This window comes from Phalangium opilio, unplaced genomic scaffold (assembly GCF_054372755.1).
Source record: "Phalangium opilio isolate 3A_F unplaced genomic scaffold, DU_Popi_V2 ptg000209l_1, whole genome shotgun sequence".
Classification (NCBI taxonomy): Eukaryota; Metazoa; Arthropoda; class Arachnida; order Opiliones; family Phalangiidae; genus Phalangium; species Phalangium opilio.
This window is the reverse complement of record NW_028324217.1, coordinates 1,932,391-1,959,014: the sequence shown is the minus strand read 5'-3', so window position 1 is coordinate 1,959,014 and position 26,624 is coordinate 1,932,391. Positions and strand designations below refer to the sequence as shown.

Sequence of the window (26,624 nt, the reverse complement as noted above, 5' to 3'; positions counted from 1 at the left end):
TATAAATGTCTGTTTAATTAATGGCTAAGTATTCAGTATCCAAAACTTATCCTTGAACGAGAAAAATGGACCACTTGTGCTTGGTAGTAAAATCCAATTGTTAAGTCGAATTTCATTGTGTCGAAAGATGTCAAATTTGGTGACGGCAGTAAATTTGAATTTTTTTCTAAGATAATTTATGTTTTATTGACTATTATAATGAAAGTAATGGATTAAAGAAATAGCGTGGGAACAGATAATTATTTTATTAATTAAACCTATTAAATTTATTTTGATTAATTCCATATTATTAAATCATTTTATTCAAATAAACACGTAAACCAAGATGTTTAACCTTATATAATATTCGATTATTTTTAATTGCTAATTCTTATGTTATTTAAACCCATTTTAATTAAGATTAATTAGGAATCCGAAATTATTTTATTTAGTCATTTTATTCAATTTGACCTGTTTCATAATTTGAAATATTAAACTTACAAGCACGAATTTTAATCATTTATCAATATTTAATTATTTTTAATTATTAATTTTATTTGGATTAATTAGCAATTCAATATTATTAAATTCACTTTATTAAATTTATTGTTATACAGTTTCATAGTTTAAAATTTAGATGTCGTTCAAAAATGTTTCTTTCCTTACAAGAAAATTTAGTATTAAACAGAATTAAACAAGAAGTCGCGTTAAAGTGGTTTAAAGAATTTAAGGAAGGTCCTTAGTAAATAGATACATCTTTAAAAAAGAACATAAGACTCCTTTAAATACAGCTTCAGATTGTAAAGTGAGACTGAAACGACGAAACGAAATAAAACCCACGGATAGACCCTTCTAAAAAGGGGGGGGACGCAGCATCGTCTGCTTGATTTAGGGTTAATACGGAACATTGAAAGGACAGTACTGTATGTGGACGCAATCTCACTACTTGTTGCTCCTAAGAACTCACGTTTTACCAACCAATGAAACAACAGTAAGTTCTCAACCCCGGTATACTACCCACAAAACTCGAATTCATAGAAATGAACATGGGTTTTATATGGTTACACAATGATTCCTAGTAGCTGTATGCATTCCTGAATTTTTTTTTTGCACAAGTTCGAACTAGGCCTATCAACTTTCTTTTTCTGTGAACCTCCCTTTAAGAACTTGTTTATAAATGCAAGCGTAACCTAAAGAAAGGCAAAAAAATGTTGAAGCAGGCCTCCTATCGGGGAAACTATAAAACTGGCCAGCGGAGGCACAACTTACACCATAAACATTGCGAATTCTAAAGCGACCACTCACTGCTAGCTGTTAAAAGTCATGATTCATAATTCTTAAATATTAACAAAAAATATATATAAAAATATTTCGTATTTTTTTATGTTTATGAATTCAATCGTCCGATATTATTTACTAGTCGGAATTTTAAAGTACAGTTAATTAAACATGTTAAAGTTAATTATCTCGTTTATTTTCGTCGTTTGTCTCGTCTCACCTATTATCGGAGTTAGATCAAATAGGTTCACGCATTTTGATGGTACGTTTTTAATTAATTTACCTTTTCTTAATTATTTAAATTTGATATTTTGTTATTTTGTTATTATAATTTTTTTAATTGGAATTTGTTTCTGTTTATTAAAGTATTTACATCGCTGTAGTTGTTAGTGTCATGATTTAATATTGGGTTATTTTAATACCAAATTAAGGTTTAAACTAATGTTATCTTATCGAGCATTAAATATTCTTTAATTAAAATTTTTAAAAGTTTTATTTTAAATTGATTTTAGGTGATTAGAAATTATCTTTAAATTTAAGACGTTTTTAAAATTCCGTGTATAGATGAACCCCGAGTTTGTCCTTCAATATGCACTCCGAGCTATTTGAGTTCAAAGGTTACCTACCCCTTTCTATGCTCCGCGCTAAATTTATTCAATTGACAAAAATATTTTGATTTTAATTAAACAATATTTAAAATTTCAACATTTAAGTTCGATAAATTCTACGAAATGTATATCGTATGTTGCTATTAGATATGCCTACAATACCTTGCTGTTATTTATTACCTCTAATAATAAACAAATAGGTGTATTAAATTATACTGCAAGATTAAAAATAGACATTACGATTTATTTAAGATTTATTTATTTTTTTGAAATATGAATTAGATCTAGTAAATAATATAATATACTAAAACATTTATTCAGTCGTTTAACCTAAGTCTATATTTGGAAATAAAAACAGAACAGAACAATGGCTTATGCCATAATGTAATGACTCATCTTAAAAAAAAATTACAATCACCGCACCCTAACAATTAAAAATAAATAAATAATTGATTAGTTATGAGCAAGCTGTTTCTTGAAAACAATGAACTTTCTTAAATTAAGCGAGAACAATTTCCAAAGAGAAAGAATTTTTGCTTCGATTCGTGACATTCTCTCTTTTTCTCTCTTTCTCTCTCTACAAATTTTCTTTGTTAACTTTTCCTCCAAAAAATCACGTATCTTGGCCCTAGCAACAAAACCCTAAGAAAAAGTGAAAAACAAACATATACTAAAAGTAAAACATTTCAGTTAGGCTTAAGTCCTGGCCCAGAATTCCAGATTGCCTTCGTTAAGTTTTAATTTTTTTTTATTATTTTAAATTATTGGGGGTTAATTTTAGTTTTGGGTTGTGCTATATTTTTTAATATTTTTTATTATAACATAAACATTGGTATAATTAACATAAACATAAATGTAACGAGGAACTATCCATGTTTAATTGATAAGAATTATTTATTTATATTTAGTAGTTAAATTAAAACGGTTTTATATTTGGTTTAGCGTGGCTAGAAATGGGAATAAATACAGTTACTAGGAAGAAATGTGGTGTTAAAACGGTTTTATATTTGGATTAGGGTGGGTCGAACCGGGAATAAATACAGGTACTAGGAATAATAGTGTACATAACCATCTTCTCAATAATATACAATATACAACCTCGCTCGCTTTGTTACAGTACCAACCAAAGAAGAAATTGCAGTAAATTATTTAACAGTGGACGGACATACAAATACAAAAACACTATAATACCCCTTCAAAATACTTTTAGGGTAAAATTCATAAATATTTTTAACCTCGCAAACTGAAAGAAAGAAGCTTGCATAGTAGGTGGGTGGATTTGGGATTTTTATCCAGGGTATCTTTTACAAAGTCTCTAAGTTTTTTTGCAGCGCGTGGATGTAAACTGAATATTAAATACTTTAAAAAGAAAAAAAAATGTTTTTCAATCTAAAAGTGTACTATAGCCAAAGGGTATTATTCATAGTTACTCAAGGTCGTTAAGTTAACACGTGGTTATGGTTTCACGTGGTATTACTCACTTAAGTTGATCCTTTGATGGGTCGGGGGTTTGAATTTCCCACGAGGCGTCGCGAGACTAGCATCTCTCTTTTCAAGTTCAAGGTGAATATTGAGGCCCTGTTCATAAAGAAGACATCTTTAAGCGTGGTTGTTACTGTTACTGTATAGCAGTAGGCATACAACAATTTTGTGGGCAGGAATTGGGCGCGGAAAAAATGTAATTAAACTAATTATATCCCTACATAATTATATTAAGGTGTGCATGAACTAAAGGGGCTGAAGAAATTAAGTTCTTACCCCCTGTTTCTTAACTTTAATCAACATAAGGTGCAATTACAACAGTGTTATCTACAACAGATACTGAAAATCTTGTAGTATTTAGTAATTACTATTAAGTTACAAACTTGAATGATGCCGGAGATGCTCTTAATAATGGTCAAATTATGGCAAACCTGTAAACGGGTGTATCTGTTTCATAGAGATGCTGTAATAACAAAATACTGGCATCTTTGAAAAGGGTGTATCTATTTCTCAGACAATATCGTGTAAACAATAATTTAATTAATTTCTTAAATTAGAAATGTTGTTGTGAATTGAAATCTCACAGCATTTTTTGTTAGTAAACAGAAATACTTTAAGTGTAAACAAAGACAAATAGAAAGAAAGGGAGAGTGAAGCGCCGAGTTCTGATTGTAAACATCCATTTCTTACGTCTCACATTCTATCATTTCAATTTATCTTTGAAAAGAAATAAACCCACATAACTTCATTCATTCATTGACCGATAAACCCTAACTCGAATTGCAGATTATGTTATTATTGAGGAATCAAACACGACACGCCCCCTAGCGAAAGAAAAACTAAAAATCACGCCATAACATAAATCACTGAGCCTTCATTTGACACCGTATTTAGTCTACGATTCTTTCCATGAATGCATACAGCTACTAAGAATCATTGTGTAAGCATCCATTTTAATTTCTCAACGTATCTAGGCGTGGTTTGTCGGAGGAGTTAGCTAGACTAATCATATTGTGTGACGAATATTACCCATAGCGAATTAATAATCTATCTCGCTGCCTGTTGCACCTCTCACGCGCGTCTACCAACCAATGAAATAACAGTTAGAACAGACGTCATCAGAATTATGACCCCGGTGTGACGCATGGTAAGTTCTCAAGCCCGGTATACCCACAAAACCCAAATTCATAGAAATTAACATGGGAGATAAACGATTCCTAGTAGCTATATTAATCCTGATACACATCTTTGAGAGAACACTTGAGTTACCCGCGACACTCGGAATGAGATACAATAATAAGAAGCGTTTAGTGAATGACTGAAAGGTCATTGGTCTAACCTTTAATGAATGAATGTCGTCATATCATCATCGTTCCAAATACCAAAATAACAAATTTATCAAACAATAATATTTTGAAGAGGTTGTTTGTAAGTTTCAAGTTTATGTTTTTTAACTTTAGTAGTGGGATCGAGAGTCCATTACTCCATTTATAATGTTATTCGGATTGCGAAAGGGAACTTAAGATTACTATGGGCCTAACACCTACTCAACCATTGATTACACAATGGATTCTCTCGTTTATTTATGTTCTAGATGTTTTGGTTTGTGTTTGTGTGTGAGAGAGAGAGTGTAGGTTTTTATATTGTACAATAAGGGTTTTGAAATTGTTTGTCAAATTACACAATTGACCTAAGGTTATTTTCAAGGTTTTTTTATTTAAATAACTTCATTTAGTCAGGGGGATTATGCCTGATTTCACAAAAGACTTTACTGATTTTACAATTGGTCGGTTGACTTGGGATTTCGGTTTAAATAGCTTCATTTAGTCAGGAGGAATTTTACCTGATTTCAATAGACTTTACTAATTTTACAGTTGGACGGTTGATTTGGGATTTGGTTTAATAGCTTCATTTAGTCAGGGGAATTATACCTGATTTCACAATTGGACAGTTGACTTGGGATTTCGGTTTATATAGCTTCATTTAGTCAGGAGGAATTTTACCTGATTTCGCAATTAAATTATTTCCATTTAAATAACTTTTGAAATTTAGTTACCTTTGGAAGTCGTACCTGATATCAGATTATTTTACTTACTGATTTCACGAAACTTTCATTAAGAATATTTTAATTTTAACTTCGGTTGTAATTGGGTGAAAATTTCTTGTCGAAATTTGAATGACTTTATATCAAACTTTTTCATAGAAATTAAAAATAAAAAATATACAATACACATCTAATAGCTACTTAACCTTTGACCTTCAGTCATTGTTTAAACTGTGTAAATATATTTACAAGTTAACTAGTGAGATCTGTAAATATTTCCCAATATAGCTACTCCTTGTTTTTTACACCTGATAATTCATTCAAGGTTGTACATACATAGTTTATATCTTATTTAATACAGACTTATAAATATATTTACATAACTTTGCATTTTAAGTAGGCAGACGCGTTTTATAAACAAATTTCAATTTGTTTCTACAAAAATAACCTTGATTTGTGGTTTATTTCTGTCTTTCAGACTACTTGAACAGTCTCGATACCGAGGAAAAATCATGGATTTCGGCAATTTCCGAGACATCTACCGCGTCACCAGTTGATGACGAAAGTGATGAGGATTCTGAAGAATCTGATGATGTTTTCACCACAACTACTACTACGGAACCAACTACAACGACCACACCTAAATCAAACCTTCTTGACGATACTGGTAGGTGCATTTTGATAAATTTATCACCTTGCTTTAACCCGATTCAATGCTCTGATATTGTAACACACATTTTGACGTATGACCCCGCTTCAACCTGGCTCAGTGCTTTGAAGCTAGTGTACGAATTTTGACATATGAATCTATGATCAGAGTCAATTCTTTGATATTGTTATACACATTTTGACCTATGACCCTGCTTGTAATTGGTGTTTTCTTCTTATTGGTAGTTGTAATCCAGTGGTTAGTTTGTTTCTGATTGGTTATTGTAATCCAGCGGGTTAGTTTGCTTCTGATTGGTTATTGTAATCCAGCGCGTTAGTTTGCTCCTGGTTGGTTATTGTAATCCAGCGCGTTAGTTTTCTCCTGGTTGGTGTAGTTCTAACTCCTTGGTTTAGTTTGCTCCTGAGTGGTGTAGTTCTAACTCCTTGGTTTAGTTTGCTCCTGGGTGGTGTAGTTCTAACTCCTTGGTTTAGTTTGCTCCTGGGTGGTGTAGTTCTAACTCCTTGGTTTAGTTTGCTCCTGGGTGGTGTAGTTCTAACTCCTTGGTTTAGTTTTCTCCTGGTTGGTGTAGTTGTAACTCCTTGGTTTAGTTTTCTCCTGGTTGGTGTAGTTGTAACTCCTTGGTTTAGTTTGCTCCTGGTTGGTGTAGTTGTAACTCCTTGGTTTAGTTTGCTCCTGATCAGTAGTTCTCCTGGTATTAGATTTGTGATTGGTAGTTGCATTCCTACGGTTCGTAGTTTGCATTCCTGCTATTGGTGGCTTAAGTTCCAGATTCACGCTTTGTTTTCCAAGTCTCGCAAGTTCCACTTTGATTTCCAATGCTACAAATTAATGTCAAAACGACACAATTTCAGTTATTCCGAAGAACCGCGAAGTTCAATGCTGTATGTTGGGTCAACTGGCCGGCGATAAAGGTTACCATTGTTACGTCCAATACTATCAGGCCCGATTGATCATGCGCAATAGAAATCGCGCGCATAATCGTAAAATGAGCTTCTACGGTCGCGACCGCATCCCTAATTACGGCCTGAAGGTCATGCGCACCTTTGAACAATGCGTGGCTGGATACGGACACATTTTCCATCGTTGTTGTCACTTGGCGAATAACGAGCGAAGCAGCGGCGCTACTCGTTACGACACCGCGCAACGAGCGCATTACCTCAGTCGTCACAATAATCTCCCATAAACTGTATCGTCCTCGTCGCTTAAAGTCATTTAATTTAAGTCTGTAAGAGTTAATTACAACATCGTATGTAGCCAAGGCTTAGGTGCCAAAAGGAAAAGCATTAACAGAACATTTGTGTTCAGTACGCGCCACGTCTCTCTTAAGTAAATCGTGTGAATGTTGTTCAAATATGTTGATTGAAAGTGTTTAAGCTAAAAACATATTACGGCAATGTATGACTGACTAGATAATACCTCGCTTACAGTTTGTGATTTATTTTAAGAATTGACTGTGTTTTATACAGTTAATTTTATTACCTGTTTTTATTAGAACAGTATTAGTTTAATTATTTGTACTTAATTGGAGTTTAATACCAATAAAACATTAAACTTAGCTTTATTACTAAATTTTAAATATATTTCAAAGCATAATATTACGATTCATCTGAAGGAAATCTTCGCAGTAATTGTAGGTACGAATTGGGTGTTACAGGTAGGTTTTGCAACTTCATTACCTTGCCTTATTGCTGGGTTTATTAGTAAATAATGATTAGGTAGAAATTTCGCAAACATTATTGCATAAATTGCACCATTTTTTGCAAGACGTTACCTCAACATAATTAGCTTTTTCTATGAATCGCCATGTTTTTTGCTAAATCGTTTTTAACACACATTAAGCTATCAACTAAGTCGTTAAATTTAATTACCTGTAAATAGCTTGGAGATATCTAATTACCCCTTTATTTACCAGCCATAAATTCTAGCAATTTTCACTGCAGTTAGTGACTGTCAATAGGGACATAACAGTACCGGGGAAACCCCTCCCACCTTACGTCATACCGCCGCTTATCCAATCATCTTTATTCCCCCACTAGCCTTCCACTTAATAAAATCTCCACCGTGTATGTGTAAAAGGGAGGAGCCTTCTTAAAGCCCAACCTTTTTGCTGCTACCCTTTAACAATATCATATCATATTAGATATTTTTAATTTTTTATAAAACCTGGCTGGCTGAACGTCCAAGTTAAAGGCCGACTTCCACCGAAAAGGGTTCTTACGAACTGAAGACCGTGCATCGATTCTTAACAATAGAGCGACCGTGCCAATTTTCGAGTCCCCACTGGGGCAAAATTTGGAGGGGTTCTTACGAACTGAAAACCTTGCTATGCGGGTTCTTACGAACTGAAGATAAACAATAGAAAGTCTCTTAAATATTTTATTCCCGATTTTTACGACCCTCTGAAGGAAAATATCTATTGTTTATCTTCAGTTCGTAAGAACCCCCGTATCAAGGTTTTTCAGTTCGTAAGAACCCCTCAAAATTTTGTCCAGCGGGGATTCAAAAATCGGCACGGTCGCTCCATTGTTACTCTCGATGCACGGTTTTCAGTTCGTAAGAACCCTTTTCGATGGAAGTCGGCCTTTAAGTTCCTTATTTTTCAAAATGAAATTGCAAAAGATAAAAAACAACTGCTAATTTTGATCGATTAAGAATAATTTTAAACTAACCTAGTTTTAAGTTTAACTTTGTATCCTTTTAATGTACAGGGTGTTTCTGATAAATTAAGGGGGCTGTTCTTTGGACGATTTTGAGTCGAAAATGTTCTATGACCCTTTTGCCCTAAGGGACACTGTTTTCAAGTTAAGATTGCACCCAGAGTATTACATAAAAGTATCAATTAAGAAACTAAAAGACTATAATTTCTAATTTAATTAAGGGGTCAAGGGGTCATCCCTAAAACCCTCAAATCTGACTGGCAACACTTTTTTTTTTGCACAATATCTATATTCACCTTAAAATAATTACGTGCTTTGGCAAAACGATCAAACATATAATTTGCATATCGGCAGGCGTCCCGTTCGCACTTGGACCGAATAATACAAAAACAAAGTGATTAAGTGATTTGTTATTTCCAATTATTATATAGGTTATAAGCTATAGATCTTTATCGTATGCAGTTAAGTTGGAGAGAGAGGTTATTGAGCTTTCTATAGATTGTTATTAAGAATGACTCACCACTACAGTCTACACATTGGACCTATCATAAAAACCGGAATCTAGAAAAATTCTTAAAATGCCAAAGGGGTATTATTAGTATACTCATTTCATTTCGAGATTTTAAAATTTTAAATTTCGAAGAACTTATCAGTTCAGTTCTTATCTCCCTAGAAATATCTTTAGTTATTTAAAGAAATTATTTTGGGTTCTTATTTCTTGCTTCGCAATGCTAGTCCGTTTTTACGATTACGAAGTCCATTACGAAGTTAATTGTTCAACAAAATTGTACAATTTAAAGAAATTTTTTCTCGATTTTTTTATATATTTATACGTACAGGGTGTGTTCCAAAATGGGGGGAGGGTAATTATAGGACCTAAGTGGATGGTTTGTTCTATGGGAAATCAAGTGAATTTTGAGTGAATCGATGAAATGTGTTATGTAACTTCTATGAGCAGCCCTTAGATTTTGATTGAGACCCCACAAGGGATGCCCTCTTGCACCCCCTAACCCAGAAGTTACAAATGAATTAACATTGGAGAAGTGTTTATGATTGGATGACCCCCATAAATTTAATAAGTAAGAAACTTCCAGACAATGATTGCTAATTTAATTTCGACTCAAGCATTTTTGAACACCCTGTATTTCTTTCAAAGTAAGATGTTATCTTTAACAAGAAATCATTATTAACCATAGATCAAATCAGGTTTTTCGTGGAATATTTTTGGTTGTTACTTTAGTTTTTTATCAGTTCTAGCAATTACCCAATCAAATTATGGTCTGACCTTGGATTGAAAGCGCCAGAGACTTCTAATCTAAACGTGCCCAATTTTATTTTATTTTAAACATAATGGGAAATTACTTAAATGCACCTCAATTTTGAAACGCCTAGCAACTAACTAACTATAACCATAACCAATAAGTGTACTTACTGCCCGACTGCCTGAGGCCGAAATCAAATACATGATTTCAATATAATCGTTGGGGCTTGTAAAATATTTAAACTTTACCTGATTTGACTTCAGAGACTAGGAGATCGTCAGTGTAAGATTATATTTTCGTATTTTTATTATATTATTTTGTGGCTGATACTAAGCTAGCCATAAATTATATTATGGCAAGAAGTGATATCTAGTTTATTAGGGAGAAGGTATAAGATGCCTAAGTATTCGCGCGTGCCATAGTCCCAGCCAGTCCCCCTTTCAAAATACAAGGGGGGACGTAAAAGGAGGCCACAGGGCTTTTTCGCCAACTCTCCTCAGTCGGAGTAATTTTTTACCTCATTCGCGTCGCGCTGACGTTCACGAGTTTTCAAGAACCAATGAGATGCTGGCTGCTGGTTGTAATTTAGAGACGGAAGCGGGGATTAACAGTCCGGACAGGCTACGTCTACGTTTGGACTGGAGATAAAGAGCTAGATTATAAATGTGCAGGCGAATTTATACCTTCTCCCTAATAAACTAGATATCACTTCTTGATTATGGCTGACACATAAGAAGAGGCCGGTGACACCCACCATACATAATTAAGTTGTTTTTCTGGTCCTCCCTTAGAAGGAATTGTCCATCGTGCCTCGTTTATTATTAAAGTCCAAAGTGATACGTGAGGAGTCTCACGTCTTTAATGGAGGAAATTCATTTACTTCCTTCTTGATCAAAACTGTTTTGGAAGTCCTTTTATAATTACAATATAAATTGAATAGGGGCCTGGATTACCTTAAAAGGATAATTAATCCGAGCTAGAATGTTTTTTCTGTCTCCTCTTTTTTAATGGAAATAACGTAGAAAATAATGAATATATCAAAATTGGAACCATGGAGATACGAGTGCAGTTGAGTTTCCATAATGGGCAGACACTACGCGTTAGACTTAGCTTCAAGGTTACCAGTCTTAATTTACACGTCTTTGTTGTCCGTATTAAGAAAACCGAAGGTGCTGAACACACCAGACTCTATTTGACCCTATTGTCTATTGCACCTACATTTGTTTCATACTACACATGCAATCACCAAAAGTCCTAAACCATGTCATTTTCTCGTCACCTTTCTATTTCGTTTTACGTCATCAAAAACAAAAACCTGCTTCAATCCTTCAAACACGTCTGGAAAATGTCCATAAAATGTCATTCATTCAATTATTTTTCACTTAAACACGTCAAATGAAAAAGAAAACTTAAAAAAGTAATTCTACAATTTCAGTTAAAGCATAAGTTAATAAATAATATGTTCCGTTCCATAAGTATGAATGGCACTACCCAAACAAGTTCGTAATGCTACTGAGATGGACTTACAGTTCTCGAGATAACTAGTTCGAGGGAGAACGACGGAATTAAGCGAGTCAATTGAAGTCCTAACTACACTCGGTGGGTGGTGGTTAATTAATTTTGCAGCTAGGACCAAGTTCCATCTAGGTCCTATTTAGTCTGAACTTACTAAGTTACCCAAATTTGGCAGCAGCGCCTTACTCACCAGGCGTATGTCGCTTTACCCTGAATCTATGACATCCCTACTTCAATCACTTCAAAATTACAAGCTCCAAACTTATGGTAGGAACATATCTTATGAACTTATGGTTAAACCACTTATGACTAACCTAATAATACATTGCAACGAAAAGAATTCTAAAAAGAAAATGGCTATTATTTCAGTCAGTCGCCAAAGGGTCTGGCATCATGAAATATCTAGCTGGCAACAAGCAGTCTGGTTGAAATTCAGGGCTATTCTCTGACTGTGTGTTCAGCCCCTTTTTGGCTTCCCCTTCTAGTTGACGCACCTGTTTTATTATAACTTATGTACCGGTGTAATAATTAACTATGGCTAGAGGCACCTTTTCTAAAAAAAAGGGCTTTAATGACAGATAAATTTGAGATATGATCAAAAAATGGAAAGGTAAAAACCAAGTGTACTAAATTAGGAGGTTAGGTTATACGTTTGTGCATTTTGTGATATGGAATATTCGTATGACTTTAGTAGGCCTATGCACAACTTTTGTAGTCGTTATAGAGGGAGCCTTTAATTTTAAAATTCCCACAATATGGCGGTAAATACGTTAAAATTTCTAGTTGAATATTAAAACGCCCACAAAATGGTGGTAGAAACATTCAAACTATTTATTAAATATCATAACGTCCACAAGATCGCAGTAGAAACGTTCAAAGTGCATTATTAAAGTTTTAACCGAGCACAAAATGGCGGAACAAACGTTCAAAACTACTTGTTTAATATTAAAACGCCCACAAAATGCCGGTAGGAACGTTCAAACCTATTTATTTAATATTAAAACGTCCACAAGATGGCAGTAGAAACGTTCAAAGTGCATTATTAAAGTTTTAACCGAGCACAAAATGGCGGAACAAACGTTCAAAGCTATTTGTTCAATATTTAAACGTCCTCAAGATGGCGTGCGTAAATTGCAGATGGCGTTGATTTAGCTGGAGTTATTTATATTCTGTTTCATACACTGACAAAACCTTCTATTTTAATATCCTTGGATGTCTTTAGGGCTTTTAATTTCTCTGGTTTCGGCTTCTTTAATATTAAATATTAAGAGATTTCTTGGAAATCGGCCGAGAAAAAATTTAAAATGGGGTGTTAGCGGTGAAATTTCTTTGTCAATTGAAACAGAGCCATTATTGGATAAGACTACAAGGGTAATAAGAATATAACATATTAACTTATTCCCCCAGTTTAATTACATTTCTTCCTAATCCATAACACAAACTTTTTAAAATATTATATAATGATTGTGGTTTAATTTAGGATATTTTTCGTGATTAGAGTCACGTAAGCCTTTTTCGGAAACTTAAAAATTCGATTAAATATTTTTCCTTAAATTTAATTTCTTGGAAAAAATATGTGATTGGTTTATCTTATTGTTTTGTTCCTAGAAAAGGTGTATGTAGCCTTGATCATCTTGTTTTAACTTTCTATAGATCGTGTTACTAACGCCATCTACTTTTAATAAAACTAACTATAACTTAAAGTTTGTACTGCCCTCTGTTGGTGTAAATAGAAACTATATAAGCAGACGAAAGTACAATTTAACAGGTTTTTTAATATTATTTATTTGAATTCGGAAATATTGATAATATAAAATTTGACATTATCGGTAGTCCAAACGTAAAAATATTCTTCTACGCATGCGCAAAATGCACTATTATAGTAGACTATGATGTAAAACATTACAATTTTCAATATGGCCGCTCCTCCTTTGCACTGTCAGTATTTGTACTCAATCATTTTGAACTTAAACATATTGGCGTAATTTTTAATTACTGTTAATAATTCTAATTATCAGCCTTAACGAGGTTGAACCTCGGAAATTAATAGTTCAAGGCCGAACATAAGCCTTGCATGATTTTTAACTATAAATGTTTTATAAAGTAGGCTTAAATAGTTCAGTTTTTAAGCCTAATGAGTGTATCCGAATGATTTTCTTGTTTTGGTCCGGCACTGTCTTCTTTCCGGTCCTTTCAAATCTCGGCACCGTTTCATGGACCTCATGAACGAAGTACGGTAGTTGCAACATTTTTCAAATTTCGATACAAATGCGTCACATTTCGGCATTTTTGATACCAAGCTCTTATAGGTGGCGCTTCTTTCCATACCAATTGACTTTAGAGCGTGTTGACGGTGAAGCCTCAACTTGGCACTGCAAAAAATTGTATTAATATTATTTAAACTATATCGTGTTCCAAAAGCCAGCCGGCCAGCCAGAAAGTCAACCCATAAGTTTCGTGTACACCAACAAGTACCCACTAAAAATAAAAACGCTGTATGTTTAACCAAAACTTACCTATGAGCACTATTAATTGTTGCTGGTGCGGTATGCACCTCAAACATGCAATGCATTCCTTCTTTAGCCATCTTTTCACCCAATTTGCAACATTTACTGGCAGTCATTGTGTTTGTACTTGCGCCACTACCGGAAGTTCTTATGGCACCCATTTTGTGACTATCCGTGACGTAAACCCTTCGGACACTGCTACCGTAGTTACTGTGTGTTTCTTTACGTTGCGTATCTTCATTTTCCATGGCCACACGGGCTCTGTGGTATTCCGCTGGTATCATGAAGTCTGGTCTTCGGACACAAGCGATACCTGCGCGTAGATAGAAAAGGTCATAGGTCAGTTATATGTAAGCCTTGGAAAATAATTTTTAGGTTTGTTTAACTAAAATCGATTTAATTAGATCAAATTTCACTAATAAACAAAATACATTGCTATTTTTTTTTAAATAAACCAGGTCAAATTGGTAATAAATAATTAAGACACTAGTAGGACTAGTTGGCAAGGTTCCAAACAGTAAGGTTCGTTGCCTAAACGTTGTACGAGAGATGGCGATGGCGTGATGTTTTTCGACACATAAATTTTGGAAACTTTGTCTTAACCTAATTTAGTTTCTACATATCAACCATAAGTATGACACTGATTGAATAAAATACGTTAAAAACCTTAATTTGAACCGGAATGCATACAGTTAATAGGAATCATTGTGTAGCCAGTCATTTTTTCCAACGTCTCTAGGCGCGGTTTGTGGGAAGAAACTAGACTTATGTATGACGAATTTTACCCGTAGCGAATTAATAATCTATCTCGTTGCCTGTTGCACCTTGCACCATGCGCGCCTAGGAACTCGCATAGATACAAACCAATGAAACAACAGTTATAACAGACGTCATCAGAATTATGGCCTCGGCGTGACGAGGGATAGTAAGTTCTCAAGCCCGGTATGTATACCCACAAAACCCGAAATCATAGAAATTAAAATGGGGACGCAATGATTCCTAGTAGCTGTATGTATTCCTGGGGCAACAACAACCCGTGTAATTTCATACTTCAAATTGAAGTGCATTTCATACTTATTATTATAACGTTACTCCTGGTTTCTCTGGTAATTTATAAAGCTCCCCAAAAGCAAGCCAGCCGGTGACGCAACATGTCAAACGGTTTGACAGTCCGACCCGATGTGGTTTAGTTTAGCTATTTGCGAAATTTAACTTGGGGGCAGGGTTATCGAACTTCTAAGCTAGAAGCTTGTGTGAGACTATAGATAATCTGAGAGGATTATATTGAGTTCGCTTCATTAGGTTTTTAAATTACTTCGCAATATCGAATTACTATTTACTCAACTGCCTTTTTATAATAAAGTGTTAACTAACATTTGTTGAAGGTTACTGACTGTTACGTTGCTTAGGGAATTTTTATAAGGCGTGCCATCATAAGTTTATAAGTGATATGTTCCTTCCATAAGTATGAATGGCATTAACTATACAAGTTCCTAATGCTACTGAGAGACTTGCAGTACTCGAGATAACTAGTTCGAGAACGAAAAGTTTTACTCCTCTAGTAAATAATTCTCTAAACACAGGCACATATTTATATTAACATCTTAAAATAAAATGAAAACAAGCTAAAAATACGAGGCTTAAGTCGATTAATTTTCTTAAACCGGTTTAAAAGATTTATAACATCCGACCAGAACTTATTTAAGATATTCTTTGAATTATTAATGATTTAGGATCACTAATAACCAACACTCTATAATTAAAGATAATGGATCCTCGATAAGGTTATTTAAATCACCGTTTTTCCACCAACTACCTAATTGGATTGGAAGCCGATATTTTTAGTAAAGAATGAAAAACATTTTTAATGACAAGCATGTTACGTAATTCTTTATTCCCCCTATATAAACCGATTAATTTTTATCTTGGTATTTATTAGTATAACTTTCTTATTTTTCAACCGATTTTGACCAATTTTGGCCCATTTTGTAGCCCTTTTGATGCTCTATATTTAAGTGATCTAATTAGATTTGTCTTTAATATTTAGGAATTTTAGTTTTTTTATGATACTTTCCCTTTAGAATTAAAAAAATAATTTATGTCCCAGAAAACGTTTAAAATAACTGCTTTATTCTGGTTGATTCTAGTTTTAGTTTTAATAAAAAATAAGTTTTAAACGTTGTCATTGCTACTGGTTATTAATTAAAATTAAATTTAAGTGTTTATACTTAATTGTAATTAAGTTAAAAGTGTTGTCATTAATTGCTACTGGTTTATAATTAAAATTAAATTAATTGCTTATATATAGCATTGTCATTGCTTTTAACTTAATCCCAGTTAAGTATAAAGATTTAAATTTAATTATAATTAAACATTAAAATAATATTTCACCTTAATTAGGCATATATTTAAATTAATTGTGCAAATGTACTTACCTTGTATAAATGTGACGCACACTGCACAATATAACACACTAGTGTATTTACCCATGTTTTTATTTAGTAACCCGTAATAGTGTTAATAATATTTAAAACATTATATTTAAATGTTTTCACATTTAATATGTATTTAACACGTATAAATGTGCACACTAAACTATATTCTGAACTTGTTCAAGGGCCGACACAGCGACTCTATCTGTTTTAAGTATTAAGTATATGGTGTTTGTTAAAATCTTTTAGCATGCTTCTTTGAAACTTTTCCCCAAAATGTTTTTCCCGGGCCAAGCCAAGGGCTCAAGGCCCGAAAATTCTTTTTTTTTTTTTTTTTTTTTAATCCGAACGATAAATCTTATATGGTGAAACTGTAACCTGATTGGGTTAGTTACGAGCCAATCAGCGCTCTGGAGCGTGCGGTTGTAAGAGCATTGAGAATTCCAATATAAAATTTTTTCTTTCTCCTTAGTTTTCTTTTTGCATATGTCTTGTCTTAAAGATTGCGAGTTCTAAACATCTTGGCCTTGGAGAGTTCAGATTGCATGTTTCGTAGTTTATTGTATCGATATTGATGTCTGTCTGGTTTTATTTTCATGTAAAATCAGCATGTTTGGTAGTTAAAACTTGAGTTTTTTGAGTTTCCCGCCAATTTTAGGCTTTTTTCCCGCCTTTTTGGAAATTTTGGCGCCAAAAGTTGCGTTTTTTTGTTAGAGAGGCTAAGAAAATATTTTTTGGTTTCGCATAATTTTGGGAGTGCAAGCATTGATGGTTTAACATCTCACTAATTTTCCGCCATTATCGTGGATGACCCTGCTTTTTGATCCTTAATTACAGCCAATGACTTACAATAGCAGTAAAATAGTCTATAGTGGCGTTTGAAAATAAAATAAACAAAACGGAAAATTTAACCTCTCTATTGGATAGCGAGCTAGCGGCACGCGCGACTTACGTAATACGTCAAAAGAATAAACCACGCGCTCCAATTACGTACTTCTCTTTTCCCGCCAATTTGACTAAGCCTAAACCGGAAAAGTCTAATTTAAAGTGTCAAAAGTAATTGTCACTTTTAACTGGTGGCGTTGTGCTACTTTTTAAGTTTAAATAAGGCTTTAATATAGTCAAGGGTAAGTCGAACGCACTTCCTTATATTTCAATTGAATATTTTTTCATAAAACTGAGATAGAAAATAATTAGGCTTAGTAATATTAAAATGACCAAGGCTTAAGGAATTCCTTCCATTGACATTGATATATTAATGCAGCTTTCTATGTAATAATTATTTTGTCCATAAGAACTTGCATCAAAAATGGGTAACTTGGCGGGAAAGTTGTTTGCCCCTTAATTTTTATTACCCCATAATTACTTTTAATTACAATCTACTAACTAACTAGTAGTAGAAAAATACCTCTATACTTCTATAACACGTGTTGGGAAGGCTGCTTGTAGTATGACCTTCAAAAATTCTACCCAATTCAGTTATAAAATGATTGAATATATAATTCTTTTTATTCAGTTAAAATTTCCTTGAACACTGTACTCTGGTTAGTTTGTTCTACCGTTAAACATTGCGTAATATTTTTCTAGTACAATATAAATTACATTAGAGCACCGTTTAACCAGTAGAGCAAACTCAGATTGAACCAAGTATTAAGATACGTTCATTTTAGGTATTTAATTTGGAAAGGTTTTGAAATTTAAAAACTGATAATAGATTACATCTAAAATTTAAATGAGGTTATATACTAGAAGGTAAATTAATATTTATGCGACAATTTGGCGCCTTTTTTGAAGTGTTGCACCTATGCATTGCTAAGCCTATTTGTCAATAGAGAAAAACCGTTACTTATTTCCAGCCTCCAGGCCAGCCACTGCCGTGCCAAGGCCCAAAGGTAGGCCAAAAATTACGTTTTGTCTAGACGGCGGCGCTGACGTCACAAGTAAAAATAGCTCTATTATTGACTTGCGCAGTAATAATTTTTTTCAAGATATATGCAGTTAAATTAAACTTTATTACATTATATATAGTATTTTATTATAATATAATTGATGTACCAAGGCCCAAAGGTAGTCCAAAAAATACGTTTTGTCTAGACGGTGACGTCACAAGTAAAAATAGACCTATTCTTGACATGCGCAGTAATAATTTGGCAAAATATATGCTGTTAAATCTTTATTACATTACATATAGTATTTTATTATAATATAATTGCCATACCAAGGCCCAAAGGTAGTCCAAAAAATACGTTTTGTACTCTAGACGGTGACGTCACAAGTAAAAATAGGCCTATCTTGACATGCGCAGTAATAATTAGACAAAATATATGCAGTTAAATCTTTATTACATTACATATAGTATTTTATACACCAGACAATATAATATATATTACAAAATAATCAAGGAAAAATAAAAACGACTAGTTTGTAGTACAGTAGTAGTATTCCTACCATTTTTGGTGGTAGTTTTAAGACTATAGATAAGAGAGATCAGTTATAGTGGGTAAACATTAGGTATATGTATGTATTTCATAAAAAATAATTACTTTTTAATTTGTATATTAATTATAATATGACTAGGGAAATTTTGAGCCATATTTCATAGATTAAAAATAAATCTAAGAGTTTTATATTTTTGGCAGATATCGGGAGAGAGAGAGAGAAAGAGAGAGTTTTAAAATTGCGTTTAAAAATATTTAATTAACATTAAATTAATTAATTAATTAATTAAAGAATGACTAGAACTCTTAACTCTATCTGATGGAATGTTTAAGAGTTATTTATTGGAGAAAAAAAATTAAATGAAAATGTAAATGCGGAGAAGAGAACTGATTTGTTTTGATATCAATCGTCAGGTCAAAGGTCCCACGAGAATAAATGGTGTTTGACTAGCATATCTCTGACACCTTCTTTCAAAGGTTGCGACGGTTCCTTGCGAATTGGTAATTCCCAATCCGGGTTTAAATTAAACGCAAACTGACTTAGTAATCTAAGAAACATTGTAATTTGAAAGAAAAAAGAATTTTTTTTATTAATTTAAGGGATTTTAATTATCTAATGGTAATTAAACCGTAAAGCGCGGTAATTAATTCGTAAAACGCGGTAATTAATTCGTAAAGCGCGGTAATTAATTCGTAAAGCGCGGTAATTAATTCGTAAAGCGCGGTAATTAATTCGTAAAGCGCGGTAATTAATTCGTAAGGCGCGGTAATTAATCCGTAATGGGCGGTAATTAACCCGTAAAGCGAGGTAATTAACCCGTAAAGCGAGGTAATTAACCCGTAAAGCGAGGTAATTAACCCGTAAATCGCGGTAATTATCCCGTAAAGCGCTGTAATTAACCCGTAAAGCGCTGTAATTAACCCGTAAAGCGAGGTAATTAACCCGTAAAGCGAGGTAATTAACCCGTAAAGCGAGGTAATTAACCCGTAAAGCGAGGTAATTAACCCGTAAAGCGAGGTAATTAACTCGTAAAGCGAGGTAATTAACCCGTAAAGCGAGGTAATTAACCCGTAAAGCGAGGTAATTAACCCGTAAAGCGAGGTAATTAACCCGTAAAGCGAGGTAATTAACCCGTAAATCGAGGTAATTAACCCGTAAATCGAGGTAATTAACCCGTAAATCGAGGTAATTAATCCGTAAAGCGCGGTATTTAACCCGTAAAGCGCGATAATTAATCCGTAAAATATAGTAATTAATTTGTAAATTACCTTAGTTCACATTTGATCTGTACCCAGCCAGGACAATTAATGAATGACCATTGATGGTACCATTTTTGAACCACCGGTAAACAAGAACACAAGGCTTCAAACCATAGATGCAAAACTTGCTCACTTTAATTTATAGAAAACCAAATTAATTACCTCTGCTAATTACCATTAACTTATTAGAAAACTTACTTAAGGCCAATACAGATTAGAGATCGTAATTTAACATCCATTTGTGCATGTGCGGTATCATGTGTTAAATTAACAGCTTGAACAGCCTGTAATGTATGAATGGTAATTTAGGGTAATTAATGCTATTAAATTACAAGTAATTAGTATTTACTCGATATAAGATTTCTTCTGGAGTTAAAACTTTGCCATCTTCATCCAAACTATAATTAATTTCTTCTTAATTACCACAGTAATTAGTGTAGATTACTACAGTTAATTAAATTACCGGAATGTTTTGCAGAGAACTAATCGCGAATACACAGAGTTGAAATCTTTTTCAACTTCCTTATTAGCAACCTTATTAAATAAACTTAAGTAATTAATATAGTAATTAATTAACTAAGTTAAATTACCTCTTCAATAAATAGCCAGGGATGACAAGGTCCTCCCAAAATAGAAGAACGTTTCATGCCATACTCCAAAACTTGTTTTATAACTGGGCATAAACTATAATACGCAAAGTAATTACTTAAATTACCGCTGGTAATTAAATTAATCAGTAATTATCTTACGTTCCGCGAACTATATCAGTAATAGCTTCAGTTACAGAATCATCTCCTGCACTAGAATACTAAACCAATAACGAAAATTCGTTAATAACCGCGGTAATTAGTATATAATTACCGCTTAAATTACCACGTTAATTAGTATATAATTACCGCTTAAATTACCACGGTAATTAGTATATAATTACCGCTTAAATTACCACGGTAATTAGTATATAATTACCGCTTAAATTACCACGGTAATTAGTATATAATTACCGCTTAAATTACCACGGTAATTAGTATATAATTACCGCTTGAATTACCACGGTAATTAGTATATAATTACCGCTTAAATTACCACGGTAATTAGTATATAATTACCGCTTAAATTACCACGGTAATTAGTATATAATTACCGCTTAAATTACCACGGTAATTAGTATATAATTACCGCTTAAATTACCACGGTAATTAGTAATTAATTACCTGTTTACTACGTTCATCAAGTAATTCAACAAATTTCGCTGGAAACCAACCCCTTAATCCATTTAATTCGCCAACCCAACAATGCTCGTCTTTTTGGCTTATAATCTTTAAAACAATAATTAATTTACACTTGGTAATTAACCCTTTGTTAAGGGTTTAATTACGGTAATTATATCATTTCGTCTGAAGCCCAACTCATCATCATCGTGTCGTTCAAAATCCAATAAAGCTTTGGCTCTTCTACGCCGATTTCTGGAGACATTTGCAAATGTCTCATGGTCCCTAGCATGACTCTCCATTGAGTAATCCGATTGTAAGTTCTACCAGAGCCGCCATTATTAAATTACCAAGTAATTAAGGGTAAAAACTCTTAATTCACTTACAACTTTAATCTTTGGGTCAACAGATTGAAAATGTCTCGCAACTTGCAAGACTGCTTCGCGTAAATCAACCAAAATCTCAGTTTGACGAATATTTTTACTACGAATGTCGTCATCCAAGTCCCCGTCTCCAAAGAGTATAAGTTGAAGCATGGACTTGGATCGACGTAATTGTCGTCGGTTTAAATGTTGTTTGGGTAAGTTACGAGTGTTTTCCGGATTAAGTAACGCCCCCTGGTCAGCCATTAAATATGCCAAGTGTTTACGACGATGCGTTTCAACTACAACTTCCGTTAAAGAAGAGGAGAGGCGGAATGCGGCCTCAAATAATTGATCAACATCGTCGATTTCACCAGGGATGTCTGATAAAGCGTTGAAGATTTGTGCCGAGTTTTTTAATTGTTCCAGTTTAGATTCCTAAAAACGTTATGGATCCATCAGACCTGATGTATGTTTTTTGTGTAAGGGCCAATGAGAACGGGGAGGTTTTGTGTAAGGGCCAATGAGAACGGAGAGGTTTTGTGTAAGGACCAATGAGAATCCGGAGGTTTTGTGTAATGGCCAATGATAATGCGGAGGTTTTGTGTAAGGGCCAATGAGAATGCGGAGGTTTTGTGTAAGAGCCAATGAGAACGGGGAGGTTTTGTGTAAGGGCCAATGAGAACGGGGAGGTTTTGTGTAAGGGCCAATGAGAACGGGGAGGTTTAGTGTAAGGGCCAATGAGAACGGGGAGGTTTAGTGTAAGGGCCAATGAGAACGGGGAGGTTTTGTGTAACTGCCAATGAGAACGGGGAGGTTTTGTGTAAGGGCCAATGAGAACGGGGAGGTTTTGTGTAAGGGCCAATGAGAACGGGGAGGTTTTGTGTAAGGGCCAATGAGAACGGGGAGGTTTTGTGTAAGGGCCAATGAGAACGCGAAGGTTTTGTGTAAGGGCCAATGAGAACGCGAAGGTTTTGTGTAAGGGCCAATGAGAACGCGAAGGTTTTGTGTAAGGGCCAATGAGAACGCGAAGGTTTTGTGTAAGGGCCAATGAGAACGCGAAGGTTTTGTGTAAGGGCCAATGAGAACGCGAAGGTTTTGTGTAAGGGCCAATGAGAACGGGGAGGTTTCGTGTAAGAGCCAATGAGAACGGGGAGGTTTTGTGTAAGGGCCAATAAGAACGGGGAGGTTTCGTGTAAGAGCCAATGAGAACGCTGAGGTTTTGTATAAGAGCCAATGAGAACGGGGAGGTTTTGTGTAAGGGCCAATAAGAACGGGGAGGTTTCGTGTAAGAGCCAATGAGAACGCTGAGGTTTTGTATAAGAGCCAATGAGAACGGGGAGGTTTTGTGTAAGGGCCAATAAGAATGCGGAGGTTTTGTGTAAAGGCCAATGAGAATCGGGAGGTTTAGTGCAAGGACAAATGAATGAAAACTGAAACAGTGAGCGTGTTTTGGGTACAAAACCACAACAAAAAAATGTATTTATTTGCCTTTAATTTCAGCATTCCCAATGTCATTTGAAACATAACAACAGAACCTTCGTAGAAAAACAAATCCCAAATACGCAAAAGAATCTTTGTATGAACAACACTGGCGAATATAGTTAGGAACCAATGCAGACTTATCAAAGACAATTCTGAAGAGAGACACGCTTTATTTTCGTTATAATATCACCAACCTTCATCTGAGAAGAAAAAAGGATTATGAAAACCATACCGATATCGTGTTCCTTCAACAAAAGATCCAAATCAGGAAGGTAAGTGGTGAACAAAGCTCTAAGTACTCTCTGGTCAGCTTGGACACCGATTAAAGTACTGGAATAATACGAAGCTGGAAGTAAATCTTCGACAATGGTACACATTAACCAAAAAGCTTCCTCCTCTTCCAAAAACAGAAGTAACGATGCTGTTATCTAAACCCGGAGACAGTTAGAGACGGACAAACGATAAACACCCGTAGACAATTAACGTAATTACCACTCCAGTTCCTTGACAATAACCAATATCAGGATAAAGCCAAGCTAATCCTCTTAAAATCCTTCGTAATCTTGACACCCCGGTACTAGTTATGTGCGAAAAGCAAGCGTTACTGGGCATGGTTCTTAATAAATCCTTTTCAATTTGTTTCGAAGTCATTATGTGGTCGTTGGAACTGGCTTTGACCACGTCTTTATACGTTAAATCGGAGTTCATCTTTTTACGTAATGCTCCTGATAACCTCATCCATAATTGCGGGCGTAAGGAATGCGGAATTCCTTGACAAACCATTTGTTTCAATTTATCAGTGTGAACCAAGTACGGATCAACTTTATCCCACGTTAAGTCTCCGACTTCGTTATTGTGAGTAAACTCTAAAAACGCGATCCATTGCAGACGATGTTGAGCGTCTTCCACAAATGGAATGCTTAGAAGTCTGTTGGAAGTTTGTTCTGGACCATCTTATGTCCGGATATCTTTTTTTACTTTTCGTCTATTTTATTTATTTAGGCCTAAAAATGTAATTATGTACCTTCTTCCTCTACACGGAACCCAAATTCGTCAAAACGATAATCAGGATGGCATCCTGTATCTTCTGGCTATTTTTAACGAACGAATTAGGCTTAGGACTTGAATAAAATTCACCCTTATTTATTCCCCATGCTTGTGCCAAGGCTTAACGAGCGTTTCTACGTATATAAAAATGACGCGTCGTCTGCTTGAAACGCTTCAACTCTCTGAAGCAGACGACGCATTATTTTGACTCGTTTGTTAGTTGAAATTGCTCGTTAAGCCTTGGCACACGCATCGGGAATAATAAAGTGCATTCTTCATTGACCAGTATTTATTCGCCATGCTTGTGCCAAGGCTTAACGAGCGTTTCTGCGTAAAAATGACGCGTCGTCTGCTTGAAACGCTTCAACTCTGAAGCAGACGACGCATTATTTTGACTCGTTTGTTAGTTGAAATTGCTCGTTAAGCCTTGGCACACGCATCGGGAATAATAAAGTGCATTCTTCATTGACCAGTATTTATTCGCCATGCTTGTGCCAAGGCTTAACGAGCGTTTCTGCGTAAAAATGACGCGTCGTCTGCTTGAAACGCTTCAACTCTGAAGCAGACGACGCATTATTTTGACTCGTTTGTTAGTTGAAATTGCTCGTTAAGCCTTGGCACACGCATCGGGAATAATAAAGTGCATTCTTCATTGACCAGTATTTATTCGCCATGCTTGTGCCAAGGCTTAACGAGCGTTTCTGCGTAAAAATGACGCGTCGTCTGCTTGAAACGCTTCAACTCTGAAGCAGACGACGCATTATTTTGACTCGTTTGTTAGTTGAAATTGCTCGTTAAGCCTTGGCACACGCATCGGGAATAATAAAGTGCATTCTTCATTGACCAGTATTTATTCGCCATGCTTGTGCCAAGGCTTAACGAGCGTTTCTGCGTAAAAATGACGCGTCGTCTGCTTGAAACGCTTCAACTCTCTGAAGCAGACGACGCATTATTTTGACTCGTTTGTTAGTTGAAATTGCTCGTTAAGCCTTGGCACACGCATCGGGAATAATAAAGTGCATTCTTCATTGACCAGTATTTATTCGCCATGCTTGTGCCAAGGCTTAACGAGCGTTTCTGCGTAAAAATGACGCGTCGTCTGCTTGAAACGCTTCAACTCTGAAGCAGACGACGCATTATTTTGACTCGTTTGTTAGTTGAAATTGCTCGTTAAGCCTTGGCACACGCATCGGGAATAATAAAGTGCATTCTTCATTGACCAGTATTTATTCGCCATGCTTGTGCCAAGGCTTAACGAGCGTTTCTGCGTAAAAATGACGCGTCGTCTGCTTGAAACGCTTCAACTCTGAAGCAGACGACGCATTATTTTGACTCGTTTGTTAGTTGAAATTGCTCGTTAAGCCTTGGCACACGCATCGGGAATAATAAAGTGCATTCTTCATTGACCAGTATTTATTCGCCATGGTTATGCCAAGGCTTAACGAGCGTTTCTGCGTATATAAAAATGACGCGTCGTCTGCTTGAAACGCTTCAACTCTGAAGCAGACGACGCATTATTTTGACTCATTTGTTAGTTTAAGTGCTCGTTAAGCCTTGCCACACGCATCGGGAATAAAAAGTGCATCCATTGACCAGGTTAATAATAATTACCTGTGCTAAAGTGGCTAATAGATCTTGAGGCCACATTGAAGGGGTTAAGGCGGAAAATGGACCGCCAGGAGCTGGACTGTATCCCTGACCACAACTAGGTGTTCCTCCAAACAAATTAGCTCGGATACTAACCGATTCAGAAACATCTTGGGGATACGATTCCTCTTCTTCTTCCGATAGCGTCTCGACTACGGTGGTTATATCTAGTTACTATGTATTATTTTAATAATAAAATGAGCCTTACCTTCTGTGTTCTTGCTGCTGTAACCTTCAGGGGGTCGCCCGAAAACCGCTCTAGCGATATCCATTACTTATTTAATTAACTGATTAATTTTAATTACAATATTGTTTGCCGTTGTGAGACATTTGAGATGACCTAAAAATTATTTTCTCGTAATTCTCTCGTCTAATTCGATACCTTGATTATTTTCGATAATATTTAACACATTTAATTCAATATTTACGCATTATATTTACGTTGTTATTTATTTTAATTAAAATTAATCATTTTCAGGAAGGTAAAGACGCACTACGGCCGGTTGCCGTTTCTACCACCGTATGACGTAACGGTAAATACGCTGACGTTGTTAAAGGACCAGTTTAGATAACATTATACCATCCTTAAAAGCATGGCCTTTTTCGTAATATAAAAGTTAAAATATTTAAAAAAAAAATAAATCTCTTATTACAAAATAATTTGCATTTAATTAGTCTTAATTACGAGGACTACAGCGCCGCCATTGCTTTAGTGGCGTCTGCTAAACCGAACCACTTACCCT

At 34.9% G+C, this 26,624-nt stretch overlaps 3 protein-coding genes across 4 annotated transcripts; 1 reads left to right on the top strand and 2 right to left on the bottom strand.

Moving 5' to 3' along the window:
• Window positions 1-1,242: 1,242 nt before the first annotated feature.
• LOC149618294 (uncharacterized) lies at window positions 1,243-7,622 on the top strand. Its single transcript, XM_089854471.1, has 3 exons — window positions 1,243-1,519; window positions 5,870-6,058; window positions 6,913-7,622. The coding sequence occupies exons 1-3, from the start codon at window positions 1,429-1,431 to the stop codon at window positions 7,242-7,244; spliced, it is 612 nt and encodes a 203-aa protein (XP_089710597.1). The 5' UTR covers window positions 1,243-1,428; the 3' UTR covers window positions 7,245-7,622.
• Window positions 7,623-13,252: 5,630 nt separating this feature from the next.
• LOC149618293 (uncharacterized) lies at window positions 13,253-16,753 on the bottom strand. The gene is made up of 3 exons (XM_089854472.1): window positions 16,438-16,753; window positions 14,012-14,315; window positions 13,253-13,867 (listed from the first exon to the last, which is right to left on the bottom strand). Exons 1-3 carry the CDS (start codon window positions 16,490-16,492, stop codon window positions 13,627-13,629), a joined length of 600 nt encoding a protein of 199 aa, XP_089710598.1. The 5' UTR covers window positions 16,493-16,753; the 3' UTR covers window positions 13,253-13,626.
• A 2,007-nt stretch (window positions 16,754-18,760) lies between these two features.
• Window positions 18,761-26,447, bottom strand: LOC149618292 (small G protein signaling modulator 3 homolog). Of its 2 annotated transcripts, none has more exons than XM_089854443.1 (16): window positions 26,090-26,447; window positions 25,846-26,033; window positions 24,212-24,278; window positions 23,680-24,140; window positions 23,420-23,615; window positions 23,194-23,354; window positions 21,727-22,140; window positions 21,508-21,663; window positions 21,344-21,448; window positions 20,882-20,940; window positions 20,723-20,816; window positions 20,596-20,666; window positions 20,482-20,530; window positions 20,331-20,416; window positions 20,142-20,264; window positions 18,761-19,420 (listed from the first exon to the last, which is right to left on the bottom strand). In XM_089854443.1, exons 1-16 carry the CDS (start codon window positions 26,151-26,153, stop codon window positions 19,288-19,290), a joined length of 2,427 nt encoding a protein of 808 aa, XP_089710569.1. In that variant the 5' UTR covers window positions 26,154-26,447; the 3' UTR covers window positions 18,761-19,287. The 2 variants fall into 2 exon arrangements, with proteins under 2 accessions (XP_089710569.1, XP_089710570.1); XM_089854444.1 differs by having other exon boundaries at window positions 23,194-23,339; window positions 26,090-26,445.
• Between the last annotated feature and the right edge of the window lie 177 nt (window positions 26,448-26,624).

Bases quoted from the DNA above. Each gene is read 5' to 3' on its own strand.
- LOC149618294 (XM_089854471.1), top strand. From the start codon at position 1,429: ATGTTAAAGTTAATTATCTCGTTTATTTTCGTCGTTTGTCTCGTCTCA. The intron at 1,520-5,869 runs GTACGTTTTTAA...TCTGTCTTTCAG, and splicing joins TAGGTTCACGCATTTTGATG to ACTACTTGAACAGTCTCGAT. The intron at 6,059-6,912 runs GTAGGTGCATTT...ACACAATTTCAG, and splicing joins AAACCTTCTTGACGATACTG to TTATTCCGAAGAACCGCGAA.
- LOC149618293 (XM_089854472.1), bottom strand. From the start codon at position 16,492: ATGGGTAAATACACTAGTGTGTTATATTGTGCAGTGTGCGTCACATTT. The intron at 14,316-16,437 runs GTAAGTACATTT...ATCTACGCGCAG, and splicing joins GTGCGTCACATTTATACAAG to GTATCGCTTGTGTCCGAAGA. The intron at 13,868-14,011 runs GTAAGTTTTGGT...AATTTTTTGCAG, and splicing joins ACAATTAATAGTGCTCATAG to TGCCAAGTTGAGGCTTCACC.
- LOC149618292 (XM_089854443.1), bottom strand. From the start codon at position 26,153: ATGGATATCGCTAGAGCGGTTTTCGGGCGACCCCCTGAAGGTTACAGC. The intron at 20,667-20,722 runs GTAATTTAACTT...TTATTTAATAAG, and splicing joins CCTGGCTATTTATTGAAGAG to GTTGCTAATAAGGAAGTTGA. The intron at 20,265-20,330 runs GTAAGTTTTCTA...TATAAATTAAAG, and splicing joins CTAATCTGTATTGGCCTTAA to TGAGCAAGTTTTGCATCTAT.